Source organism: Xenopus tropicalis, chromosome 5 (genome assembly GCF_000004195.4).
Source record: "Xenopus tropicalis strain Nigerian chromosome 5, UCB_Xtro_10.0, whole genome shotgun sequence".
NCBI lineage: Eukaryota > Metazoa > Chordata > Amphibia > Anura > Pipidae > Xenopus > Xenopus tropicalis.
Window position 1 is genome coordinate 154,144,487 of NC_030681.2, and position 27,521 is coordinate 154,172,007.

Consider the following 27,521-nt stretch of genomic DNA (forward strand, 5'->3'; position numbering starts at 1 on the left):
GCAGACTCCCGCACACACCGCTGCCCGCGGCGCCCCCGCTACATAAGTTGTTTCCCGGGTCGCACTGTCGCGATATGCTGCTGCGCGATGTATGAGGCTGCGCTTCAACCTTTCCTGCCAGACAAGCCCGGTACCTGCCCGGTGGGTATGAACGGATCCGCAAGCTATAAGGCTGCTCCTGCCCCCCAGCAGCCGGTAAGTGTGAGGGTCCCGGGTCCGGAAAAGTTTCTCTTTTTGGGGTTGGCACCGACCGCAACTGCCCCAGAGCCTTCCGCCCACGATGCCGGGGCAGTTACCGTATCTCTGCCCCTACTGTTCCCTATGGGGAGACAGGTGCCGGGGGAGCGCCCATTAGCCGCACCGTGGGCAGGGGCAGAGTTAGGGGGTTGGGGGTGAGGCGGTACCTGAGTACCGGGCCTCTGGTTTGCGCCGATTACCTTGTAAGGAGATGGGGGGGGGGGGGGGGGGGGGTGCTGCAGATCTAGTACCGGGGCCCTTGGAGCTAAAGTAACGCTATACTGGGGGGGGGGGGGGGGGGGGGGGTACTGGGGTTGCGCAAAGGTACCGGGAGCTGAGACTGAGCCCCCCCGTGTGTCGCTGTAATGTTACTATGTTCATACATTCAGCTCCTGTGTAATTATCGTATGAGAATTCACCATACAGCGCCTTAGTATCTGTATTATAAACCCTTTATTAGATACACACGGCTTTGGGATATAGCGAGGTATGGGGCCTGAGTGTCCTCTCAAACTTGGCAGCCAATGAGTGAGCGGCCCTCTCTCTATACATGATATTATCTCGCCACCTAGTGGCCATTATACATATAAACGCTGCAACATATCAGTAAGAGGCAACTTGTTACAAAACTAAAATCTGTTACTTCTTTTCAATTTACCCGGATTTATCCAAAACACAGTAACTGTGTAACACAAAGATTAAAAACCCATTAAAATCAATGAAAAATGGTTTGTAACCGCACTCCCTATTCAATCCCTGGGGGGTCTCTATAGACTCTTTATCCACATTGCTTCCTTTCTCTACAACATTTTAGTCCTGTTTCCGCCTCCTCATAATTAATAAGGTCTGACCACCTTTGCCAGTCCCCATGTGTGACTTAAGCCAGCCATACATGCACCGATAATACTGTACAAAACCTCGTTTCATACGATATTCGGTGCATGTATGGCTGCTGGAAGAGGCGACTTATATGCGGCCGATCGGGCCGGTTAAAATATTTTGATTGGGTGCCATTGAAGGCGCCTGAACAAAATCTACGTATCGCCAGGTAGAGGCAGAATTCCTATTGTTTCGACCCCCATATCTAACGATTCAGCCCTGAATGTCAGTAGAGGGTGGGAACGACCAATGGTCGCAGGAAAGGTCGGAATCGCTACAGGTATGGCCGGCTTTACTCAGCATTGAACCAATTGTGCAGTTTCTTTTATAGGATATAAATGGGAATTTCCTGAAACTAGAGACCCCCCTATCCCCATCTCTCAAACCCCCAATGTTTCCTAACAATGTCGCCCCCTGATGGCTCAAGACATTGTACCTCGTTATAAAGGGAAAGCGATCACTCAATTGTTTAAAGGTGCCCATACACTATAAGATCCGCTCGCTTGGCGACGTCGCCAAGCGAGCGGATCTTCACCCGATATCCCCACCTACGGGTGGGCGATATCGGGTAGGAAGGGGCTTGAAAAAAAAATAATCCGATCGTTTGGCCCTGGGGCCAAACGATTGGATTACATTAGATGTTATGGGGCAGTCGGTTCAGGGACCGCATCAACGAGCCGATGCGGTCCCCGATCCGACCGGATTTTCTAACCTGGCCGATCGAGATCTGGCCGATTTCAGGCCAGATATCGGTCGGCCAGGCAGCTCTGTTCTGCCCATACACGGGCCGATTAGCTGCCGAATCGGTCCAAGGGACCCATATCGGCAGCTGTAGTCGGCCCGTGTATGGGCACCTTAACTCTGCCTTTTATCATCCTGTCCTGTTTCTCAATCTCTTCTCTCCGACTCATTAATAAATTATTTGTGTATCCCCTCTCCCAGGGTCGGACTGGGCCGCCGGGACACCGGGAAAAATCCCAGTGGACCCCAGCCCTAGTGGGCCCCAGCGGCCCAGACCTGACCCTTGCCGGCACTCCCCCTGCCCGACCAATCTTCCCCTGACACGTTAAATGTACGCGCACTCGAGGGAGGACATCGGGTGAGGGCCCCTGCGGGGGGTGGGGGGTTAGGGGGATGCGGCCGGTGGGGGCACCTGCAGGGCCCTGGGGGGGGGGAGCCCCAGTGGGCCCTTCACCCCCCAGTCTGACCCTGCCTGCTCCTTAAATTTCTCTTGCATCTCGTCCAACCCTAATAAATTGGGATTTAGGGAGTGATTTTTTTACTTGTTGCGGATGAAGCACTAAGGTGTTTCTGTCCGTGGGCTTAACGTATAAGTGACTGAGACCCATTGCACTTGGAAACATTTGTATCTAAAAAAGAAATTTGTTCTTGGCTCACTTGCATGGTAAGTTCAATACACGAAAGGAACATATTAATCTCAGAAATTATATTGCCCAAAGCACTTGTGATTATACACAAATTCCTCAAATCTGTTCATGAATATGTTCGTGTAGGTCGGGGCCACATTGGGCCCCATTGCCGCCCCTATATCAGTAGATAGAGTTGGTTTGGAGCAGAAAATAATTGTTAGAACGATCTCCAAACACTGAAGAACAAACCTTTCTGTACATTATCTATAACTTGCTCAATATCCGTTTAACTCACAGGGATACAGTGCAGCTCGGGGGGCACCAAATGGTAGGTACCCCCAGTAATTACTTACCTGATACCCCGGGTCAGTGTCCCTGGTATCGGGTAAGTAATTATAGAACAATATATTAACTGGGGGGGTGGACGGGAGATTGAAGCAGGGATATATCCAGCCGCCGGATAGAGGGGTATCTGCCCTGCACCCCTTTATATAGCCCTGACATTCCTGCTGTTAAAGGGGTAGTTCGCCTTTCAGTTAACTTTTTTTATAGAATGGCAACTTTTCATTTGGTCTATTTATTATTTATGTTATAGTTGTTTAAGTATTTGCCTTCTTCCAACTTTTTGCAGCTTTCAAATGGGGGTCACTGACCCCGGCAGCCAGAAAACTGTTGTGTGAGGCTCCAGTTTTATTGTTACTTTTCATTACTTATTTTTGTATTCAGTCCCTCTCCTATTCATATACCTGTCTCTCATTCTAACCACCCCCTGGTTGCTAAGTTAATTTGGACCTTAGCAACCCAGTAGCTGCTTAAACTCCCAAACTGCAGAGCTGCTGAACAAAAATTGAAACAATTAAACTACAAATAATAAAAAATGAAGACCAATTGCAAAATGTCTCAGAATATCACTCTCTACATCATACTAAAAGACCCCTTTAAGAACATGTGGTTGCCGGGGGCCAATCATGCCCTAAGATAACTTTGCCCTGTGACATCATAACCCTAGCAACAATGGTTTTCAGCACAACATTAACCCATGCACTGCCAGCCCCCTCCCACGCAGGCCTAGGGGAAAATGGGTTCCCCTGTACCTCACATTTTATAAGTAATGGCACCTTCACCCCCTGGGACTGAGAGCCATGGGGGGGGGGGGGGGGAGAGGCGATACTGTTGTGCTGGGCCCTGTGAAATCCTCATCCAAATGGGGGCCCAGGTGCTTTGTGAAATTTAGGCAAATTGGGCAGGAGGGGCACAAGGGAGGGGTTTATTCTGGGGATTTACTTGCTCTTTAACCTGAACAAAGACATGCCAGTGGTGATCTTTATTAAAAAAAATAGAATTTATATTTATCTCTAATTCAGTGTATTTAACTGGAATATTTAGTAAATAGCGGTACTAATATGGCAGTTGCTGGGCAATGCTCATTAATGTGCCCAGAGGCACCTACAGTCCCCTGTGCAGTCAGCCACTCAAAGGATTCCTCATGGGGCCATTGAAGTGAAAGAAAAACCTCTTTATGCAAAACTGTATTAAAAACATCTGCCCCCTGGGATCATAGGAGTCACAGTGCACACAAACAAGCCAAGGCACACATACATGCTAGGCCCCATCAGCCAATGAATGGGCAGAGTTCTGCCTTTTGCTCCCACACTACTTCCTGTTACAGTTAGAGCTGCATCACTTCCTGTCAGCTGATCTCTGAGGGAGCACACAGCCCATCACTAAATGGCGGCTCAAGGGAAAGGATATAAAAGGGCAATATTTACTGATATATATATTCCAGTTTGGGGAGATTCTTTAATAGGCCCCTTAACATAATATAAACTGTCTGTTGGTTACGTATTCATTCTGGGGGTGTAGTTTCCCTTTAAGATGCATGAATAGGTGCAATAGGGTTAGAATACACTCAGTTTAGTGCTTTGAGCTCTTTATTGGGATAATGGACAATGAATTCACTGGGTGCCAGTCTGGTACAAGGGGGTTGTTGTAAGGGGCCCAGTGACATTTATGGGACCCAGCCTGTAACAGTTGTATTTACGCCGGCGCTCACACAAGGCAATATGTGGCCCTGGGGGTGCTTAGTAAGAGCCACTGCGGTACATACAGGGGCCCCAAACACTCAGCGGGGCAGGGAGTGTAATGACTGTTACTAGTAGGCAGATTGTGTGCCCATGGGGCAAATACCCACCACATGTACCCAGACTGGAACTGACCTTATCCTTTCTCTCTCTCGCCTGATCTACAGAACTCCCTTAGTACTGGCAATGGGCACCTGGAAACGCCTGGTAACCAAGGGCAGCGCTCAGGGTGGCAGCGGATACGGCAGCGGATATGGCAGTGGATACAGAAGGTGGGTATATAGACTGGGGCTTCTGAGACACTAACAGCCCTACAGCCCAAACCCATCGCTATCTCTTACCCACTGACTCTCCAGGGTGACATTTTAATGATGTGGCCCAACGATGGCACCGGGCTCTATATATTTATGTATAATACACAAGATCCATGAATATCCTGTAAATTATATCGTTATAAACGGGGCTTAGTGATGTCATCAGTTATAATTGGAGCTTAGTGATGTCGTTTGTCCCTGAAACTTGTATATTATAATAAATAAAGTACCCCCTGTTGTAAAATATCAGGATATTAAAAGTCACCTCAGAGTTCCATAACCTGTATAAAAGCCCTCGGCTTTCGGCCTTGCACCTTTATATGGCAATGGAACTCCTCGGTGACAATAGTGATAATATCCCTATATGTTACAATAGGGGGCACTTTATTCACTATATATTATAAGGAACTCCACGGGGGCTTATAATATCCCTATATGTTACAATAGGGGGTACTTTATTCACTATATATTATAAGGAACTCCTCGGGGGCTTATAATATCCCTATATGTTACAATAGGGGGTACTTTATTCACTATATATTATAAGGAACTCCTCGGGGGCTTATAATATCCCTATATGTTATAATATATAGTGAATAAAGTACCCCCTATTGTAACATATAGGGATATTATAAGCCCCCGAGGAGTTCCTTATAATATATAGTGAATAAAGTACCCCCTATTGTAAGGAACTCCTCGGGGGCTTATAATATCCCTATATGTTACAATAGGGGGTACTTTATTCACTATATATTATAAGGAACTCCTCGGGGGCTTATAATATCCCTATATGTTACAATAGGGGGTACTTTATTCACTATATATTATAAGGAACTCCTCGGGGGCTTATAATATCCCTATATGTTACAATAGGGGGTACTTTATTCACTATATATTATAAGGAACTCCTCGGGGGCTTATAATATCCCTATATGTTACAATAGGGGGCACTTTATTCACTATATATTATAAGGAACTCCTCGGGGGCTTATAATATCCCTATATGTTACAATAGGGGGCACTTTATTCACTATATATTATAAGGAACTCCTCGGGGGCTTATAATATCCCTATATGTTACAATAGGGGGTACTTTATTCACTATATAATATGAGATTGCTATAGGGCAGTGCTGTCCAACTGGCGGCCCGCGACCCCCCTCTGTGTGGCCCCCCACCTGTCTGGCTGCTTTGATGGTTTATCTTTGTGTAAACTTTAAATAGTATCGTACTGGGATTAATTTGCCCCCTGCATGGTTCTCACCTCAGATTCAGGCTGTAATCCCCCTGTATTGTTTAAACATGTAATCCCCTGTGTTTTTCACACCTTTTAATCTCTGCATTGTTCACCCCCTGCAGTGTTCACACCTCCTGCTCAGGCTGTAATCACCCCCATTGTTCCCCTGTTCACACCTCAGACATTGTATATACTGCCTGGACTATGCTGCCTGTGTATATGGCACACACAGACAGCATAGGGTAGGCAGAGTATGGCACATAGGCAGTATAGGGCAGGGAGGGTATGGCACACACAGGCAGCATAGGACAGGCATAGTATGGCACACACAGGTAGCGTAGGGCAGGCAGAGTGCTGCCTGTGTGTGCCATACTCTGCTTGCCCTATGCTGCCTTGGGGAGGTGAACCTGGCAGGGGTTTGTTCTGGGAGTTTGTTGGCAGTTGGAAATAGCCATTAAATGGTCCCTAAGGTGTGTAACTATGTGCTGGGGGTTGCTGTGCTATCCACAGGGGAGGAGGAGGCATATGGATTTAAGGGTGTGTTTAATATGACATAATATAATTCTTTCATATATGAATAACTGTAGATATCCCCGAAGTGAGGACCAAGCATCTGGGTTTTTGCTGTGCTACCACCATTGTGATAAAATGGGTGTGGTTTGAAGTGGGTGTGCCATGTATACTAGAGAAATTCCGGCCCTCGGCACCGCAGAAGTTGGACAGCACTGATATAGGGGAACCCATCACAGATGTCTCGCAGGAACCTGGGGGACTTATTGGTAACAAAGGACATTGCTCCAACCCCAGGCACCAAGTGTCAAACTTGATTAAAATCTTTACAGAAAAATGGGTGCTAGCAATGTAGGGGGTGCTTTACCTGTAGGAGAACCACCCTGGGAATATTCTTCTGCCACCCACAATTTGGGAGTAAATGTATATAAAGGCATAATGTGACCTGCACCCGTTGCTATGTGGCGTATATATGGCTTGGTTGCCTTCTGTACTTGCCTACATAGGAGAAGCCTCAGCTACGTCATTCCGTAAGACTGGCACTGCCTACTGCAAAGTGGGGCAACCAATGGCCAAGCACTTACTGTAGAAGGGGCACCAGTATCCCAATTTAACCATATGCTGACCATTTACCTCCCATGGTACGGGCTGGGGGAGAGATTGAGTCTTGACATTGTAAATGGATTACATGATATGAGCGGCTCCTACATGAACTTTCCAGCAGGGGAATGACTGGTTATTATAGAGTCACATCAGCTGTTTGTATTGGGATCTATTTACTGAATGATATGAGCAGCTCCTACATGAACTTTCCAGCAGGGGAATGACTGGTTATTATAGAGTCACATCAGCTGTTTGTATTGGGATCTATTTACTGAATGATATGAGCGGCTCCTACATGAACTTTCCAGCAGGGGAATGACTGGTTATTATAGAGTCACATCAGCTGTTTGTATTGGGATCTATTTACTGAATGATATGAGCGGCTCCTACATGAACTTTCCAGCAGGGGAATGACTGGTTATTATAGAGTCACATCGGCTGTTTGTATTGGGATCTATTTACTGACTGATATGAGCGGCTCCTACATGAACTTTCCAGCAGGGGAATGACTGGTTATTATAGAGTCACATCAGCTGTTTGTATTGGGATCTATTTACTGACTGATATGAGCGGCTCCTACATGAACTTTCCAGCAGGGGAATGACTGGTTATTATAGAGTCACATCAGCTGTTTGTATTGGGATCTATTTACTGAATGATATGAGCGGCTCCTACATGAACTTTCCAGCAGGGGAATGACTGGTTATTATAGAGTCACATCGGCTGTTTGTATTGGGATCTATTTACTGACTGATATGAGCGGCTCCTACATGAACTTTCCAGCAGGGGAATGACTGGTTATTATAGAGTCACATCAGCTGTTTGTATTGGGATCTATTTACTGACTGATATGAGCGGCTCCTACATGAACTTTCCAGCAGGGGAATGACTGGTTATTATAGAGTCACATCGGCTGTTTGTATTGGGATCTATTTACTGAATGATATGAGCGGCTCCTACATGAACTTTCCAGCAGGGGAATGACTGGTTATTATAGAGTCACATCAGCTGTTTGTATTGGGATCTATTTACTGACTGATATGAGCGGCTCCTACATGAACTTTCCAGCAGGGTAATGACTGGTTATTATAGAGTCACATCAGCTGTTTGTATTGGGATCTATTTACTGAATGATATGAGCGGCTCCTACATGAACTTTCCAGCAGGGGAATGACTGGTTATTATAGAGTCACATCGGCTGTTTGTATTGGGATCTATTTACTGAATGATATGAGCGGCTCCTACATGAACTTTCCAGCAGGGGAATGACTGGTTATTATAGAGTCACATCGGCTGTTTGTATTGGGATCTATTTACTGACTGATATGAGCGGCTCCTACATGAACTTTCCAGCAGGGGAATGACTGGTTATTATAGAGTCACATCGGCTGTTTGTATTGGGATCTATTTACTGACTGATATGAGCGGCTCCTACATGAACTTTCCAGCAGGGGAATGACTGGTTATTATAGAGTCACATCAGCTGTTTGTATTGGGATCTATTTACTGACTGATATGAGCGGCTCCTACATGAACTTTCCAGCAGGGGAATGACTGGTTATTATAGAGTCACATCAGCTGTTTGTATTGGGATCTATTTACTGAATGATATGAGCGGCTCCTACATGAACTTTCCAGCAGGGGAATGACTGGTTATTATAGAGTCACATCAGCTGTTTGTATTGGGATCTATTTACTGAATTATATGAGTGGCTCCTACATGAACTTTCCAGCAGGGGAATGACTGGTTATTATAGAGTCACATCGGCTGTTTGTAATGGGATCTATTTACTGACTGATATGAGCGGCTCCTACATGAACTTTCCAGCAGGGGAATGACTGGTTATTATAGAGTCACATCGGCTGTTTGTATTGGGATCTATTTACTGAATGATATGAGCGGCTCCTACATGAACTTTCCAGCAGGGGAATGACTGGTTATTATAGAGTCACATCAGCTGTTTGTATTGGGATCTATTTACTGACTGATATGAGCGGCTCCTACATGAACTTTCCAGCAGGGGAATGACTGGTTATTATAGAGTCACATCAGCTGTTTGTATTGGGATCTATTTACTGAATGATATGAGCGGCTCCTACATGAACTTTCCAGCAGGGGAATGACTGGTTATTATAGATTCACATCGGCTGTTTGTAATGGGATCTATTTACTGACTGATATGAGCGGCTCCTACATGAACTTTCCAGCAGGGGAATGACTGGTTATTATATAGTTACATAGTTACATAGTTACATAGTTACATAGGGTTGAAAAAAGACCTGTGTCCATCAAGTTCAACCCATCCAAGTAAACCCAGCACACCTAACCCACACCTACCAATATATACTCACATACATAAACTATAAATACAACCACTAGTACTAACTGTAGATATTAGTATCACAATAGCCTTGGATATTCTGATTGATCAAGAACTCATCCAGGCCCCTCTTATAGGCAATAACAGAGTCTGCCATTACCCCATCACTAGGAAGGGCATTCCATAACCTCACTGCCCTCACCGTGAAAAACCACCTACGCTGCTTCAAATGGAAGCTCCGTTCCTCTAATCTAAAGGGGTGACCTCTGGTGCGTTGATTGTTTTTATGGGAAAAAAGAACATCCCCCAACTGCCTATAATCCCCTCTAATGTACTTGTACAGAGTAATCATGTCCCCTCGCAAGCGCCTCTTTTCCAGAGAAAACAACCCCAACCTCGACAGTCTCACCTCATAGTTTAACCCTTCCATCCCCTTTACCAGTTTAGTTGCAGTCTCTGCACTCTCTCCAGCTCATTAATATCCTTCTTAAGGACTGGAGCCCAAAACTGCACCGCATACTCAAGGTGAGGCCTTACCAGGGACCTATAAAGGGGCAAAATTATGTTCTCATCCCTTGAGTCAATGCCCTTTTTTATACAAGACAGCACTTTATTTGCTTTAGTAGCCACAGAATGACACTGCCTGGAATTAGACAACTTGTTATCAACAAAAACCCCTAGATCCTTCTCCATTAAGGAAACCCCCAACACACTACCATTCAGTAGATAGTTTGCGTTTATATTATTTCTACCAAAGGGCATAACTTTGCACTTATCAACATTGAACCTCATTTCCCAGTTTGCTGCCCAGTTATCTAATTTTGTCAAATCACTCTGCAAAGCGGCACATCCTGCATGGAACTTATAGTTTTGCACAATTTAGTGTCATCAGCAAAAATAGAAACAGTACTGTCTATGCCCCCCTCCAGGCCATTAATAAACAAGTTAAACAGCAAAGGCCCAAGGACTGACCCCTGCGGTACTCCACTAACCACACTGGCCCAATTAGAAAATGTTCCATTTACAACCACTCTTTGTACTCTATCCTTCAGCCAGTTCTCTATCCAATTACAAATATTATGTTCTAGGCCAATATTCCTTAATTTGATCATTAACCTTCTGTGAGGTACTGTATCAAACGCTTTAGCAAAGTCCAAGTAGATGACATCAACTGCCATTCCAGCATCAAGGTTCCTACTCACCTCCTCATAAAAGGCAACTAAATTAGTCTGGCAAGATCTGTTACGCATAAAACCATGTGGCACAAACTAATAGTATTGTGAACTGCAATGTATTCAAGTACCCTATCCCTTATTACCCCTTCCAAAAGTTTTCCTACTACTGATGTCAGACTAACAGGCCTATAGTTTTCAGGCTGAGAACGGGATCCCTTTTTAAATAACGGCACCACATTAGCAATCCGCCAGTCTCTCGGCACCATGCCAGACTTCAATGAATCCTGAAAAATTAAGTGAAGAGGTTTGGCGATCACAGCGCTCAGCTCATTTAATACCCTGGGATGAATCCCATCCGGCCCTGGACCTTTGTTTACCTTTACATGTTCAAGTCTCTTTTGAATTTCCTCCCGAGTGACCCACGCGCCAGTAGCTAAATTACTAGAACTGGGCATATTACAAGGGAAGCCTTCATTATCTGGCTCCTCAGATGTATAGACAGATGAAAAATAAGAGTTCAAAATTTCAGCTTTTTCCCCGTTTTCATCAACCAACGTACCCCCCCGTGATAATAAAGTTCCCACCCCTTCTTGCTTCATTTTTTTACTATTCACATAATTAAAAAATAATTTTGGATTCTTTTTACTCCTAGCTGCAATATCCCTTTCCATCTCTATTTTAGCTTGCTTGATAGCTTTTTTGCTGCTTTATTTGCTTCCTTGTACCTGATGAAAGTTTCCGCTGTCCCAGCTAACTTGAATGCCCTAAAAGCACGTTTTTTCTTACCAACCTCGACCTTTACTCTTTTATTCAGCCATAAAGGTTTTGCTTTGCGATGCCTCTCCTTACTTACTAGGGGGATATACTGTTGCGTATACCTACAAAGCAATGTTTTAAAGATGTTCCATTTTCCTTCTATAGAGTCACATCGGCTGTTTGTATTGGGATCTATTTACTGAATGATATGAGCGGCTCCTACATGAACTTTCCAGCAGGGGAATGACTGCTTATTATAGAGTCACATCAGCTGTTTGTATTGGGATCTATTTACTGACTGATATGAGCGGCTCCTACATGAACTTTCCAGCAGGGGAATGACTGGTTATTATAGAGTCACATCGGCTGTTTGTATTGGGATCTATTTACTGAATGATATGAGCGGCTCCTACATGAACTTTCCAGCAGGGGAATGACTGGTTATTATAGAGTCACATCAGCTGTTTGTATTGGGATCTATTTACTGACTGATATGAGCGGCTCCTACATGAACTTTCCAGCAGGGGAATGACTGGTTATTATAGATTCACATCGGCTGTTTGTAATGGGATCTATTTACTGACTGATATGAGCGGCTCCTACATGAACTTTCCAGCAGGGGAATGACTGGTTATTATAGAGTCACATCGGCTGTTTGTATTGGGATCTATTTACTGAATGATATGAGCGGCTCCTACATGAACTTTCCAGCAGGGGAATGACTGGTTATTATAGAGTCACATCAGCTGTTTGTATTGGGATCTATTTACTGACTGATATGAGCGGCTCCTACATGAACTTTCCAGCAGGGGAATGACTGGTTATTATAGAGTCACATCAGCTGTTTGTATTGGGATCTATTTACTGACTGATATGAGCGGCTCCTACATGAACTTTCCAGCAGGGGAATGACTGGTTATTATAGATTCACATCGGCTGTTTGTATTGGGATCTATTTACTGAATGATATGAGCGGCTCCTACATGAACTTTCCAGCAGGGGAATGACTGGTTATTATAGATTCACATCGGCTGTTTGTATTGGGATCTATTTACTGAATTATATGAGCGGCTCCTACATGAACTTTCCAGCAGGGGAATGACTGGTTATTATAGATTCACATCGGCTGTTTGTATTGGGATCTATTTACTGAATGATATGAGCGGCTCCTACATGAACTTTCCAGCAGGGGAATGACTGCTTATTATAGAGTCACATCAGCTGTTTGTATTGGGATCTATTTACTGACTGATATGAGCGGCTCCTACATGAACTTTCCAGCAGGGGAATGACTGGTTATTATAGAGTCACATCGGCTGTTTGTATTGGGATCTATTTACTGAATGATATGAGCGGCTCCTACATGAACTTTCCAGCAGGGGAATGACTGGTTATTATAGAGTCACATCAGCTGTTTGTATTGGGATCTATTTACTGACTGATATGAGCGGCTCCTACATGAACTTTCCAGCAGGGGAATGACTGGTTATTATAGATTCACATCGGCTGTTTGTAATGGGATCTATTTACTGACTGATATGAGCGGCTCCTACATGAACTTTCCAGCAGGGGAATGACTGGTTATTATAGAGTCACATCGGCTGTTTGTATTGGGATCTATTTACTGAATGATATGAGCGGCTCCTACATGAACTTTCCAGCAGGGGAATGACTGGTTATTATAGAGTCACATCAGCTGTTTGTATTGGGATCTATTTACTGACTGATATGAGCGGCTCCTACATGAACTTTCCAGCAGGGGAATGACTGGTTATTATAGAGTCACATCAGCTGTTTGTATTGGGATCTATTTACTGACTGATATGAGCGGCTCCTACATGAACTTTCCAGCAGGGGAATGACTGGTTATTATAGATTCACATCGGCTGTTTGTATTGGGATCTATTTACTGAATGATATGAGCGGCTCCTACATGAACTTTCCAGCAGGGGAATGACTGGTTATTATAGATTCACATCGGCTGTTTGTATTGGGATCTATTTACTGAATTATATGAGCGGCTCCTACATGAACTTTCCAGCAGGGGAATGACTGGTTATTATAGATTCACATCGGCTGTTTGTATTGGGATCTATTTACTGAATGATATGAGCGGCTCCTACATGAACTTTCCAGCAGGGGAATGACTGGTTATTATAGAGTCACATCAGCTGTTTGTATTGGGATCTATTTACTGACTGATATGAGCGGCTCCTACATGAACTTTCCAGCAGGGGAATGACTGGTTATTATAGAGTCACATCAGCTGTTTGTATTGGGATCTATTTACTGACTGATATGAGCGGCTCCTACATGAACTTTCCAGCAGGGGAATGACTGGTTATTATAGATTCACATCGGCTGTTTGTATTGGGATCTATTTACTGAATGATATGAGCGGCTCCTACATGAACTTTCCAGCAGGGGAATGACTGGTTATTATAGAGTCACATCAGCTGTTTGTATTGGGATCTATTTACTGAATTATATGAGTGGCTCCTACATGAACTTTCCAGCAGGGGAATGACTGGTTATTATAGAGTCACATCGGCTGTTTGTAATGGGATCTATTTACTGACTGATATGAGCGGCTCCTACATGAACTTTCCAGCAGGGGAATGACTGGTTATTATAGAGTCACATCGGCTGTTTGTATTGGGATCTATTTACTGAATGATATGAGCGGCTCCTACATGAACTTTCCAGCAGGGGAATGACTGGTTATTATAGAGTCACATCAGCTGTTTGTATTGGGATCTATTTACTGACTGATATGAGCGGCTCCTACATGAACTTTCCAGCAGGGGAATGACTGGTTATTATAGAGTCACATCAGCTGTTTGTATTGGGATCTATTTACTGACTGATATGAGCGGCTCCTACATGAACTTTCCAGCAGGGGAATGACTGGTTATTATAGAGTCACATCGGCTGTTTGTATTGGGATCTATTTACTGACTGATATGAGCGGCTCCTACATGAACTTTCCAGCAGGGGAATGACTGGTTATTATAGATTCACATCGGCTGTTTGTATTGGGATCTATTTACTGAATGATATGAGCGGCTCCTACATGAACTTTCCAGCAGGGGAATGACTGGTTATTATAGAGTCACATCAGCTGTTTGTATTGGGATCTATTTACTGAATGATATGAGCGGCTCCTACATGAACTTTCCAGCAGGGGAATGACTGGTTATTATAGAGTCACATCAGCTGTTTGTATTGGGATCTATTTACTGAATGATATGAGCGGCTCCTACATGAACTTTCCAGCAGGGGAATGACTGGTTATTATAGAGTCACATCAGCTGTTTGTATTGGGATCTATTTACTGACTGATATGAGCGGCTCCTACATGAACTTTCCAGCAGGGGAATGACTGGTTATTATAGAGTCACATCAGCTGTTTGTATTGGGATCTATTTACTGAATGATATGAACGGCTCCTACATGAACTTTCCAGCAGGGGAATGACTGGTTATTATAGAGTCACATCAGCTGTTTGTATTGGGATCTATTTACTGAATGATATGAACGGCTCCTACATGAACTTTCCAGCAGGGAAATGACTGGTTATTATAGAGTCACATCGGCTGTTTGTATTGGGATCTATTTACTGACTGATATGAGCGGCTCCTACATGAACTTTCCAGCAGGGGAATGACTGGTTATTATAGAGTCACATCGGCTGTTTGTATTGGGATCTATTTACTGACTGATATGAGCGGCTCCTACATGAACTTTCCAGCAGGGGAATGACTGGTTATTATAGATTCACATCGGCTGTTTGTATTGGGATCTATTTACTGAATGATATGAGCGGCTCCTACATGAACTTTCCAGCAGGGGAATGACTGGTTATTATAGATTCACATCGGCTGTTTGTATTGGGATCTATTTACTGAATGATATGAGCGGCTCCTACATGAACTTTCCAGCAGGGGAATGACTGGTTATTATAGAGTCACATCAGCTGTTTGTATTGGGATCTATTTACTGACTGATATGAGCGGCTCCTACATGAACTTTCCAGCAGGGGAATGACTGGTTATTATAGAGTCACATCGGCTGTTTGTATTGGGATCTATTTACTGAATGATATGAGCGGCTCCTACATGAACTTTCCAGCAGGGGAATGACTGGTTATTATAGAGTCACATCAGCTGTTTGTATTGGGATCTATTTACTGACTGATATGAGCGGCTCCTACATGAACTTTCCAGCAGGGGAATGACTGGTTATTATAGAGTCACATCAGCTGTTTGTATTGGGATCTATTTACTGACTGATATGAGCGGCTCCTACATGAACTTTCCAGCAGGGGAATGACTGGTTATTATAGATTCACATCGGCTGTTTGTATTGGGATCTATTTACTGAATGATATGAGCGGCTCCTACATGAACTTTCCAGCAGGGGAATGACTGGTTATTATAGAGTCACATCAGCTGTTTGTATTGGGATCTATTTACTGAATGATATGAGCGGCTCCTACATGAACTTTCCAGCAGGGGAATGACTGGTTATTATAGAGTCACATCAGCTGTTTGGATTGGGATCTATTTACTGAATGATATGAGCGGCTCCTACATGAACTTTCCAGCAGGGGAATGACTGGTTATTATAGAGTCACATCAGCTGTTTGTATTGGGATCTATTTACTGACTGATATGAGCGGCTCCTACATGAACTTTCCAGCAGGGGAATGACTGGTTATTATAGAGTCACATCAGCTGTTTGTATTGGGATCTATTTACTGACTGATATGAGCGGCTCCTACATGAACTTTCCAGCAGGGGAATGACTGGTTATTATAGAGTCACATCAGCTGTTTGTATTGGGATCTATTTACTGAATGATATGAGCGGCTCCTACATGAACTTTCCAGCAGGGAAATGACTGGTTATTATAGAGTCACATCAGCTGTTTGTATTGGGATCTATTTACTGACTGATATGAGCGGCTCCTACATGAACTTTCCAGCAGGGGAATGACTGGTTATTATAGAGTCACATCGGCTGTTTGTATTGGGATCTATTTACTGAATGATATGAGCGGCTCCTACATGAACTTTCCAGCAGGGGAATGACTGGTTATTATAGAGTCACATCGGCTGTTTGTATTGGGATCTATTTACTGAATGATATGAGCGGCTCTTACATGAACTTTCCAGCAGGGGAATGACTGGTTATTATAGAGTCACATCGGCTGTTTGTATTGGGATCTATTTACTGAATGATATGAGCGGCTCCTACATGAACTTTCCAGCAGGGGAATGACTGGTTATTATAGAGTCACATCGGCTGTTTGTATTGGGATCTATTTACTGAATGATATGAGCGGCTCATACATGAACTTTCCAGCAGGGGAATGACTGGTTATTATAGAGTCACATCAGCTGTTTGTATTGTGCATTTAAAGGAGAAGGAAAGGCTAATAAAGAGTTAATCCCAAGCTGCAGGCATACCTTCAGTTCTTTCAATAGTGCCCTCAAGTCTCCCCATATTTTACCTGTTCAGAAGATCAGAAGCCAAACAGGAAGAAAAAATGCTGAGCTGTGTAGAGACAGTTCCCATAATGCCTCACTCCTGCACAGACACCCAGACCTAGGGGCTGATTTACTTACCCACGAACGGGTCGAATGGAGTCCGATTGCGTTTTTTTCGTAATGATCGGTACTTTGCGATTTTTTCGTATGTTTTGCGATTTTTTCGGATTCTTTACGAATTTTTCGGATCCAATACGATTTTTGCGTAAAAACGTGAGTTTTTCGTATCCATTACGAAAGTTGCGTAAAAAGTTGCGCATTTTGCGTAGCGTTAAAACTTACGCGAAAAATGCGCAACTTTTCGCGTAAGTTTTAACGCTACGCAAAATGCGCAACTTTCGTAATGGATACGAAAAACTCGCGTTTTTACGCAAAAATCGTGTTGGTAACGAAAAATTCGTACAGAATCCGAAAAAATCGCAAAACATACGAAAAAGTCGCAAAATGTTCGTTTTCAAGTCGGAACTTTTCCAATTCGGGTCGGATTCGTGGGTTAGTAAATCAGCCCCCTAGTGTACATGCTCAGTTAGTAAGACTATGAGTCAGCTTCCTGCTGATTGGCTCAGATCCACATTCCTAAAGGGGGAGTGAGTTCTTAGCATTCTTGAAGGAGGGGGAGCAGGAGAGAGCAGAGAGCTGTGTGTCTCTGGCACAGGAATTACAGACACAATAAATATTTTTACTCAGTGCAGCGTTTCTGTGAGTGCTTATGGCTGTATTTACACAGACCTTTCTGATAAAGCTTACTGAGTTATTACCTTTCCTTCTCCTATAAGAGGCATGGCCTAAATGTTGGTACTGCTGCCTGTGTTCATGGGGGGGCCCCATATAAATAACCTGTACGGGGTCAGATGGTGGCCCTGCTATGACATCATTGCTTTGAATGACATGACTGGGGGCCACGTGGCTGAAGCAGTGGAGAGCATTGTGGGGTGAGAGAAGGGGCTTCCCCTCTGCTCTGAGGAGTTAGAAGCACAAGATGACGATGAGAACCTCTTTATCTTCCCGCGAGACTCTGGTGTTATAATATTGAGGTGCAGTCACGCCGCGCATACAGGAAGTGTCGCCATTTTAATGTGAGCATAGATGCAACGTGACAGAAAGTACAGTATCCATATCAGTAGCCAAAAGTCAAACTACTGCTTTAAGAGGTCAGCGTGAGAGACTGGATACCACAACAGGCAATGGAGGTTGGTTAATACTGACTGCACTGGGGGAAGTGTTTCAAGGAACAGTTCCGTGTAGAAATGAAACTGGGTAAATAGGCGAAATCGAAAGATATTTATAATATAGTTAATTAGCCATAAATATCATATCTAAAGGCCGGAGTGAGCGGATGTCTAACATAATAGCCAGAGCCCGACTGTCTCTCTTGCATCTCTGTTCCATAGGGCCCACGAGAGACCCAGGGAAAAGGTTAGAGAGACCCGAAGCATGAAGCTGGGTTGTGGCTATTATGTTAGTCGGGATCATTGGTTTCATTATAAGGGTTTCACTTGTCTTACAATGAAACTCAAAAATGTAAGTGGCTTTATGATATACACGAGTGTACTGGGGCTTAACTAGCAGGGGTGGGAATGACCCCGGGCCTGCACCCCCTCTGGGCCCAAAAATTGAAGAGTCTTTCTTCACCGGTAAATAAATTCAGGCCTGAAGGGGGGGGGGGCCGAGTTTCACAGTTACACAGCGGGGTATTTATATAAACTATAGTAGGGTTTCTGTAGCAAACACCCCAGCTGTACCAGTGCAGGAATGGCTGCCCCCGGGGCTACACAGCGGGGTATTTATATAAACTATAGTAGGGTTTCTGTAGCAAACACCCCAGCTGTACCGGTGCAGGAACGGCTGCCCCCGGGGCTACACAGCGGGGTATTTATATAAACTATAGTAGGGTTTCTGTAGCAAACACCCCAGCTGTACCAGTGCAGGAATGGCTGCCCCCGGGGCTACACAGCGGGGTATTTATATAAACTATAGTAGGGTTTCTGTAGCAAACACCCCAGCTGTACCAGTGCAGGAATGGCTGCCCCCGGGGCTACACAGCGGGGTATTTATATAAACTATAGTAGGGTTTCTGTAGCAAACACCCCAGCTGTACCAGTGCAGGAATGGCTGCCCCTGGGGCTACACAGCGGGGTATTTATATAAACTATAGTAGGGTTTCTGTAGCAAACACCCCAGCTGTACCAGTGCAGGAATGGCTGCCCCCGGGGCTACACAGCGGGGTATTTATATAAACTATAGTAGGGTTTCTGTAGCAAACACCCCAGCTGTACCAGTGCAGGAATGGCTGCCCCTGGGGCTACACAGCGGGGTATTTATATAAACTATAGTAGGGTTTCTGTAGCAAACACCCCAGCTGTACCGGTGCAGGAATGGCTGCCCCCGGGGCTACACAGCGGGGTATTTATATAAACTATAGTAGGGTTTCTGTAGCAAACACCCCAGCTGTACCGGTGCAGGAATGGCTGCCCCCGGGGCTACACAGCGGGGTATTTATATAAACTATAGTAGGGTTTCTGTAGCAAACACCCCAGCTGTACCGGTGCAGGAATGGCTGCCCCCGGGGCTACACAGCGGGGTATTTATATAAACTATAGTAGGGTTTCTGTAGCAAACACCCCAGCTGTACCAGTGCAGGAATGGCTGCCCCCGGGGCTACACAGCGGGGTATTTATATAAACTATAGTAGGGTTTCTGTAGCAAACACCCCAGCTGTACCAGTGCAGGAATGGCTGCCCCCGGGGCTACACAGCGGGGTATTTATATAAACTATAGTAGGGTTTCTGTAGCAAACACCCCAGCTGTACCAGTGCAGGAATGGCTGCCCCTGGGGCTACACAGCGGGGTATTTATATAAACTATAGTAGGGTTTCTGTAGCAAACACCCCAGCTGTACCAGTGCAGGAATGGCTGCCCCTGGGGCTACACAGCGGGGTATTTATATAAACTATAGTAGGGTTTCTGTAGCAAACACCCCAGCTGTACCAGTGCAGGAATGGCTGCCCCTGGGGCTACACAGCGGGGTATTTATATAAACTATAGTAGGGTTTCTGTAGCAAACACCCCAGCTGTACCAGTGCAGGAATGGCTGCCCCTGGGGCTACACAGCGGGGTATTTATATAAACTATAGTAGGGTTTCTGTAGCAAACACCCCAGCTGTACCAGTGCAGGAATGGCTGCCCCTGGGGCTACACAGCGGGGTATTTATATAAACTATAGTAGGGTTTCTGTAGCAAACACCCCAGCTGTACCAGTGCAGGAACGGCTGCCCCCGGGGCTACACAGCGGGGTATTTATATAAACTATAGTAGGGTTTCTGTAGCAAACACCCCAGCTGTACCAGTGCAGGAATGGCTGCCCCCGGGGCTACACAGCGGGGTATTTATATAAACTATAGTAGGGTTTCTGTAGCAAACACCCCAGCTGTACCAGTGCAGGAATGGCTGCCCCCGGGGCTACACAGCGGGGTATTTATATAAACTATAGTAGGGTTTCTGTAGCAAACACCCCAGCTGTACCAGTGCAGGAATGGCTGCCCCCGGGGCTACACAGCGGGGTATTTATATAAACTATAGTAGGGTTTCTGTAGCAAACACCCCAGCTGTACCGGTGCAGGAATGGCTGCCCCCCGGGGCTACACAGCAGGGCAACAGTACACGATACAGGTAATTCCTTTATAACACATATTTATTTTGTGTTACTGTTCCTTTAATAATGATGCCATCTCCCAGTCTAGAACCAAGAGACCATTTTGTGCCAAATTCATTGGGTGCAAGCTTGTGACAAGGCAATTGCTGTAACTCCCTCATATGCTCGGGCCCCAGGTTTTCAGCATTTTATGAACTGGACATTTTTATTCTATAATGGCCCTGCTGGTGCTTACAAAGTGGTGGACATAGGGTGCCCCAAGCATTTTATTTTGAGGGAATATGAAGCTTTCTAATGTCAGCCCTTTCTACTGTCCAATAAAGCACCAGAGAGCTTATTGTATGGCTGCAGGAAATTTTGGGTATTTAGATTAGCCAGATTGTGTGCCCATGGGGCAAATACCCACCACATGTACCCAGACTGGAACTGACCTTATCCTTTCTCTCTCTCGCCTGATCTACAGAACTCCCTTAGTACTGGCAATGGGCACCTGGAAACGCCTGGTAACCAAGGGCCGCGCTCAGGGTGGCAGCGGATATGGCATTGGATACAGAAGGTGGGTATAATGGCAGGGCCCGGGAAATGAGGCCTTAGGGCTGTGACACTTACTGCTCTATGGCAGCCTTTCAGGCCTATGGAGATTGGTTAGGAATCCCCGACAAGCTATCCCGTGCCCTTCCTTGCACACTGGCTCTGCACTTGGAATAGTTACTTTTATACCAGTAGGTGATGCTGGCGCTGATATTGGGCTACAGAGCAGATCATCCCCATATGTAGAATATTTCAGCCCAAGTGTCAAACACTTCCACCCCCAGCGGCATATCCCTGTGTTGTGCTGCCTCAGCGGCAAAAATGATCCTCTCGCACTGGGGAAATGTAAAAACATGTTGCCTAGCAGCTAGGGCTGAAAAAAGACTCACATCCATCACGTTCACTAGTGCTTTCATTGGCTTGACCTGCAGACCCAAGGCGGGCAACTGATTTTTCCCCAAGGGATTTCTGTAGTGAGTTCCCCATCTGTTTACTTGAGATCCATTGCAGGCTTGGAGCTCACTGTGTCCTGTATGAGATTCTGATATTTACCCCTTGGCACAATCCCTGTCTCTCAGATCTCTCTATCCTGCCCCCTCTTACTGACTCTCCTTCCTTCTTCCCCTGCAGAAACGGTGGCTGATTATGGCAGCGCTCATTGCCATTGGCATCACTATGGCTCTTGTTTTCCTCATCCTTCCTGCCACAAAAACAGGTGACAGACTTTTGTATTTAATTTTATGTTGTTCCATCACTGGGTACAAGGAGAGCCACAGGCTGGGTTGATATATGAAGAAGGGAAAGTTAAGGCTCTACAATATGCAGTTAGTGTTGCCCCAGTTGCACACTGTGCCATTCCCTGGGGGGCAGTAGAAGGAAGTGACTCACTGTTCTCGATAAGGAACTGGGGCACAGGGAGCATTAGGGACAGGGTGGAACCGTAGGGGACACTGGAAGGCTGGGGTACTGCAGAACAAGGCACCCAGATACAACTTGCCATTTGCTTAGGAAATCTGCCCCCAATGGAAGGTGTGTGATAAGGTGGCCATACGCAAGAAGGGTGCCAAATGAGCAGATCTTCTCCTAATATGGGCTAATTCAAACATTCAGCCTTAGGGCCAAACAATCTAATTAAACCGGCGGGCATAGGCACCGTTGGCCTGAGGGTCACGTCAACGAGTTGATCCAATTGAAAATCAAACCTTCCTGATTGAGATCTGACCAATTTTTGGGCTGATGTAGGTGGGTAGGCCGTCGGGGGTCTGAAGGACCAAAATCAACAGCTGAATCTGCCCGTGTATGGGCACCTTTACCCAATATTATCAAGTCCTTATGCCTTCCCAGGTGACCCAGGTAATAACCCGGATAATCAAGAGAAAGGTTCTACTGACATGGGGGGGGCCCTGATCTGGCAGAACTGCAACGGAACCAAACTGAACATCTCGACTGAGGAGGCCCCATGGGAAGATGCCAATACCAACTGTGCAATGAATGGGGGGCAACTACTAGCCAAGTCCAGCACCAAGGTAACATTACCCCCCCATAATGGCACTCGCAGATAAACTCAGCATTATCATGCCCCACAGTTCTACCATCTGTTTTGGTTATATGATTACCCTGCCATGTGATCGGGGGCAAAAAAATGGTACTTACATGGCAACCTATTTGTCTCCTTTAAGGGACAAATGACATGGCGTTGGGACTGCTTTGAAACTATCTCGGGGCATTCTGTATCAGGAGGACTGCACAACCCAAAGCCATTGATTATTTATTATGAATGGATATAGTTTTTTAGTTATTTTATTTTCAGTTCAGCAGCTATTTGGTTGCTAGGGTCCAAGTTACCTTAGCAACCAGGGAGTGGTTTGGATGAGAGACTGGTATATGAATAGGGGAGGGGCTGAATAGTAAAGAAAGTTACAAAAAGTAATAGGGTTTGGCTGCCGGGGTCAGTGACCCCCATTTAAAAAATGCAGAGTTAGAAGAAGGCAAATAATTCAAAAACTATAAAAAAAATAAAATAATGAAGGCCAATTGAAAAGTTGCTTAGAATTGACCATTCTTTAACATACTAAAAGTTAATTTAAATAACCTTAATAGGGCTGTTCTGCCCCCAATAAGGGGTAATTATATCTTAGTTGGGATCAAGTACAGGTACTGTTTTATTATTACAGAGAAAAGGGAATCATTTAACCATGAAATAAACCCAATAGGGCTGTTCTGCCCCCAATAAGGGATAATTATATCTTAGTTGGGATCAAGTACAGGTACTGTTTTATTATTACAGAGAAAAGGGAATCATTTAACCATTAAATAAACCCAATAGGGCTGTTCTGCCCCCAATAAGGGGTAATTATATCTTAGTTGGGATCAAGTACAGGTACTGTTTTATTATTACAGAGAAAAGGGAATCATTTAACCATGAAATAAACCCAATAGGGCTGTTCTGCCCCCAATAAGGGGTAATTATATCTTAGTTGGGATCAAGTACAGGTACTGTTTTATTATTACAGAGAAAAGGGAATCATTTAACCATTAAATAAACCCAATAGGGCTGTTCTGCCCCCAATAAGGGGTAATTATATCTTAGTTGGGATCAAGTACAGGTACTGTTTTATTATTACAGAGAAAAGGGAATCATTTAACCATTAAATAAACCCAATAGGGCTGTTCTGCCCCCAATAAGGGGTAATTATATCTTAGTTGGGATCAAGTACAGGTACTGTTTTATTATTACAGAGAAAAGGGAATCGTTTAACCATGAAATAAACCCAATAGGGCTGTTCTACCCCCAATAAGGGGTAATTATATCTTAGTTGGGATCAAGTACAGGTACTGTTTTATTATTACAGAGAAAAGGGAATCATTTAACCATTAAATAAACCCAATAGGGCTGTTCTGCCCCCAATAAGGGGTAATTATATCTTAGTTGGGATCAAGTACAGGTACTGTTTTATTATTACAGAGAAAAGGGAATCATTTAACCATGAAATAAACCCAATAGGGCTGTTCTGCCCCAATAAGGGGTAATTATATCTTAGTTGGGATCAAGTACAGGTACTGTTTTATTATTACAGAGAAAAGGGAATCATTTAACCATGAAATAAACCCAATAGGGCTGTTCTGCCCCAATAAGGGGTAATTATATCTTAGTTGGGATCAAGTACAGGTACTGTTTTATTATTACAGAGAAAAGGGAATCATTTAACCATGAAATAAACCCAATAGGGCTGTTCTGCCCCCAATAAGGGGTAATTATATCTTAGTTGGGATCAAGTACAGGTACTGTTTTATTATTACAGAGAAAAGGGAATCATTTTACCATGAAATAAACCCAATAGGGCTGTTCTGCCCCCAATAAGGGGTAATTATATCTTAGTTGGGATCAAGTACAGGTACTGTTTTATTATTACAGAGAAAAGGGAATCATTTAACCATTAAATAAACCCAATAGGGCTGTTCTGCCCCAATAAGGGGTAATTATATCTTAGTTGGGATCAAGTACAGGTACTGTTTTATTATTACAGAGAAAAGGGAATCATTTAACCATTAAATAAACCCAATAGGACTGTTCTGCCCCAATAAGGGGTAATTATATCTTAGTTGGGATCAAGTAAAGGTACTGTTTTATTATTACAGAGAAAAGGGAATCATTTAACCATGAAATAAACCCAATAGGGCTGTTCTGCCCCAATAAGGGGTAATTATATCTTATTTGGGATCAAGTACAGGTACTGTTTTATTATTACAGAGAAAAGGGAATCATTTAACCATTAAATAAACCCAATAGGGCTGTTCTGCCCCAATAATGGGTAATTATATCTTAGTTGGGATCAAGTACAGGTACTGTTTTATTATTACAGAGAAAAGGGAATCATTCTTAAAAATCTGAATTATTTAATTAAAATGGAGTCCATGGGAGATCACCTTCCAGTAATTTGGAACCTTCTGGATAATGGGTTTCTAGATAAGGGATCCCATATATATATGTATATGTATAGGGATCAATAGTTTCCCCTCTAATCCTGCTGATGTGATAAATGGGGCTCCCCAGGGTTTGCACCCGGCACAGCATTCATGTAAGGGACCTTTAAATTTAATTCTCCCTCTCTTACAGAACATTAGCGGCTGCATAAACATGGATGAAGATTTCTGGATCCAGCAGGAGGGCCCCCACCCGTGAGTCACTGTATCTTTATTTCTCCTATTCTGGCAATTCTGACGCACACCCTGATTTCTAATGGAAATGGGATAAACTGTATTGGGTAACGGCTCAGTATCTGTATTAGTGAATACCGAGTCGACATGGCAGCTTACACGTGATTGGTGCATTCAGCAGGAATCTATAGGCGCCTGTGTATAACCTCAAGGCTCCCCTGCTGAGATATATATATATATATATAATATATATAGGGCCTGTTCTCATGTTACATATCTACCACGTGTTCATTGCGGGGAACTGTGTGACTGTGCTGACATGTTTGTATCTTAATTCCAGAAATGGGTGTGAACCTTATAACCCGAAGCGGCAAAATCTAAGTTTAAAGTGTGACACGTGGAGGAGATACATCTGTGGGTAAGTGGATTTGACCAATCAATAGTGATCAGCAGTGATCAGAATTTCGCTCATCACTACTGATCAATAGATCTGCCCCTGTGTGGCCCCCATAAAGGGAAACTACACCCCCAGAATGAATACATAACCAACGGACAGTTTATATTATGTTAAGGGGCCTATTAAAGAATCTCCCCAAACTGGAATATATATATCAGTAAATATTGCCCTTTTACATCCTTTCCCTTGAGCCGCCATTTAGTGATGGGCTGTGTGCTCCCTCAGAGATCTGCTGACAGGAAGTGATGCAGCTCTAACTGTAACAGGAAGTAGTGTGGGAGCAAAAGACAGAACTCTGCCCATTCATTGGCTGATGAGGCCTAGCATGTATGTGTGCCTTGGCTTGTTTGTGTGCACTGTGACTCCTATGATCCCAGGGGGCGGCCCTTAGTACTTAAAATGGCAGTTTCCTATTTAGGATTACCCAATGGCACATACTGCTAAACAAGTATATTTATATGAAAATGGTTTATTTAGATGAAGCAGGGTTTTACATATGGGCTGTTTATGCAATAGATTTTTATAGAGACCTACAGTATTGTTTGGGGTATAGTTTTCCTTTAAGCCATATAATGGTGGACTAGAACCAAAGCCTAGCTACCCCATTCCCAGCATGCCCAGTGCTCCTTTTGGCCATGTTGCCCAAATATAAGTCCAGAGGAATTCCCAATGAAAGAGGCCCAGCTATGTCGAACTGGAGGGCACCAAAGCAATTACCCCAGCATCCCTGCCCCCGTGGGTAATTCCAATGTTTCACTTTGTTGCAGGCTGAAGCAGAAGTCCTGATTAAATGGCAGCGCATTGATCCTGGCACTACATCCATTGCCTTTAGGAAAGAAAGAGGGGAAGGAATGTTTCCTCTAATAAAGCAGAGGTTTTATCTCAGGATTTTAAAGCAGCGTCACCCAGTTGGCAATGGAGTCACATGAGGCAGGGTCCAAAAGGGGTGCTGTCAGCAAGAGTGGGGTGTATAAACCTCCCAAATCTCTGATCCGTGCAGTTCTGCTCCAGGGAGGAGATGGAACAGGGACCCCTGCAAAGAACATCACTGAAGCACAATCTCCGTGTCTGATAAATCAGTAACAGCAAGGAAATAAACTGGAAACTGGAACACTACTTCCTGCTTTCAGCTCTCTAAGCTGGGACATAACTGTCAGTTAGTTGCTTTTGAATCTGACCTGAGTGCTCACAAACTGACAGTTAGGTCCCATGTGGCTCCCCCTTAAGTCACTGACTAACTAACAGCTTAGAGAGCTGAAAGCAGGAAGTAGTGTTCTGGCTATTATGTTAGACATCTGCCCACTCCAGCCTTTATAGATGACATTTTTACCTAACCAACTATATTGAAAACATTTTTTATTTTGCGCAGTCTGTCTGTTTTACCCAGTTTCATTTTTACACTGAACTGTTCTTTTAATGTTCTTTCTGCCAATTTAGACACTTGGTTGGGCAGGGCACCCTGTGGGTCCAATTGACTAGGCACAACCAATATGTTGGTTATGGGGTCAATTATTGGGAGTCCAAGGCCCGTAGCTCTGGATCTTGAGAAAGGGGCAAGAGGAAGCATGAAATGTTGCTGCCTGGTCTTTAACCTAAATAAAACACTTTTTCATCTTTGCAAATGGAAGTGGCGCAGTGTGTTTCATGGTATATGATTTGTTCCCCCTGGCAAGGGTCTGAGCTGCTCGAG

General features: G+C 44.2%; 1 protein-coding gene across 2 annotated transcripts; it reads left to right on the forward strand.

Moving 5' to 3' along the window:
• LOC101734820 lies at positions 1-27,453 on the forward strand. Of its 2 annotated transcripts, none has more exons than XM_031903110.1 (8): positions 1-141; positions 4,735-4,839; positions 21,149-21,241; positions 21,847-21,931; positions 22,561-22,742; positions 25,334-25,395; positions 25,715-25,792; positions 26,599-27,453. In XM_031903110.1, the coding sequence occupies exons 1-8, from the start codon at positions 88-90 to the stop codon at positions 26,615-26,617; spliced, it is 678 nt and encodes a 225-aa protein (XP_031758970.1). In that variant the 5' UTR covers positions 1-87; the 3' UTR covers positions 26,618-27,453. The 2 variants fall into 2 exon arrangements, with proteins under 2 accessions (XP_031758970.1, XP_031758969.1); XM_031903109.1 differs by having other exon boundaries at positions 2-195.
• The last annotated feature ends 68 nt before the right edge of the window (positions 27,454-27,521 follow it).

Coding starts and splice junctions, on each gene's coding strand:
- LOC101734820 (XM_031903109.1), top strand. CDS start 88: ATGTATGAGGCTGCGCTTCAACCTTTCCTGCCAGACAAGCCCGGTACC. Junction 21,932..22,560: donor CCTTCCTGCCACAAAAACAG/GTGACAGACTTT, acceptor ATGCCTTCCCAG/GTGACCCAGGTAATAACCCG. Junction 25,396..25,714: donor CAGCAGGAGGGCCCCCACCC/GTGAGTCACTGT, acceptor TCTTAATTCCAG/AAATGGGTGTGAACCTTATA.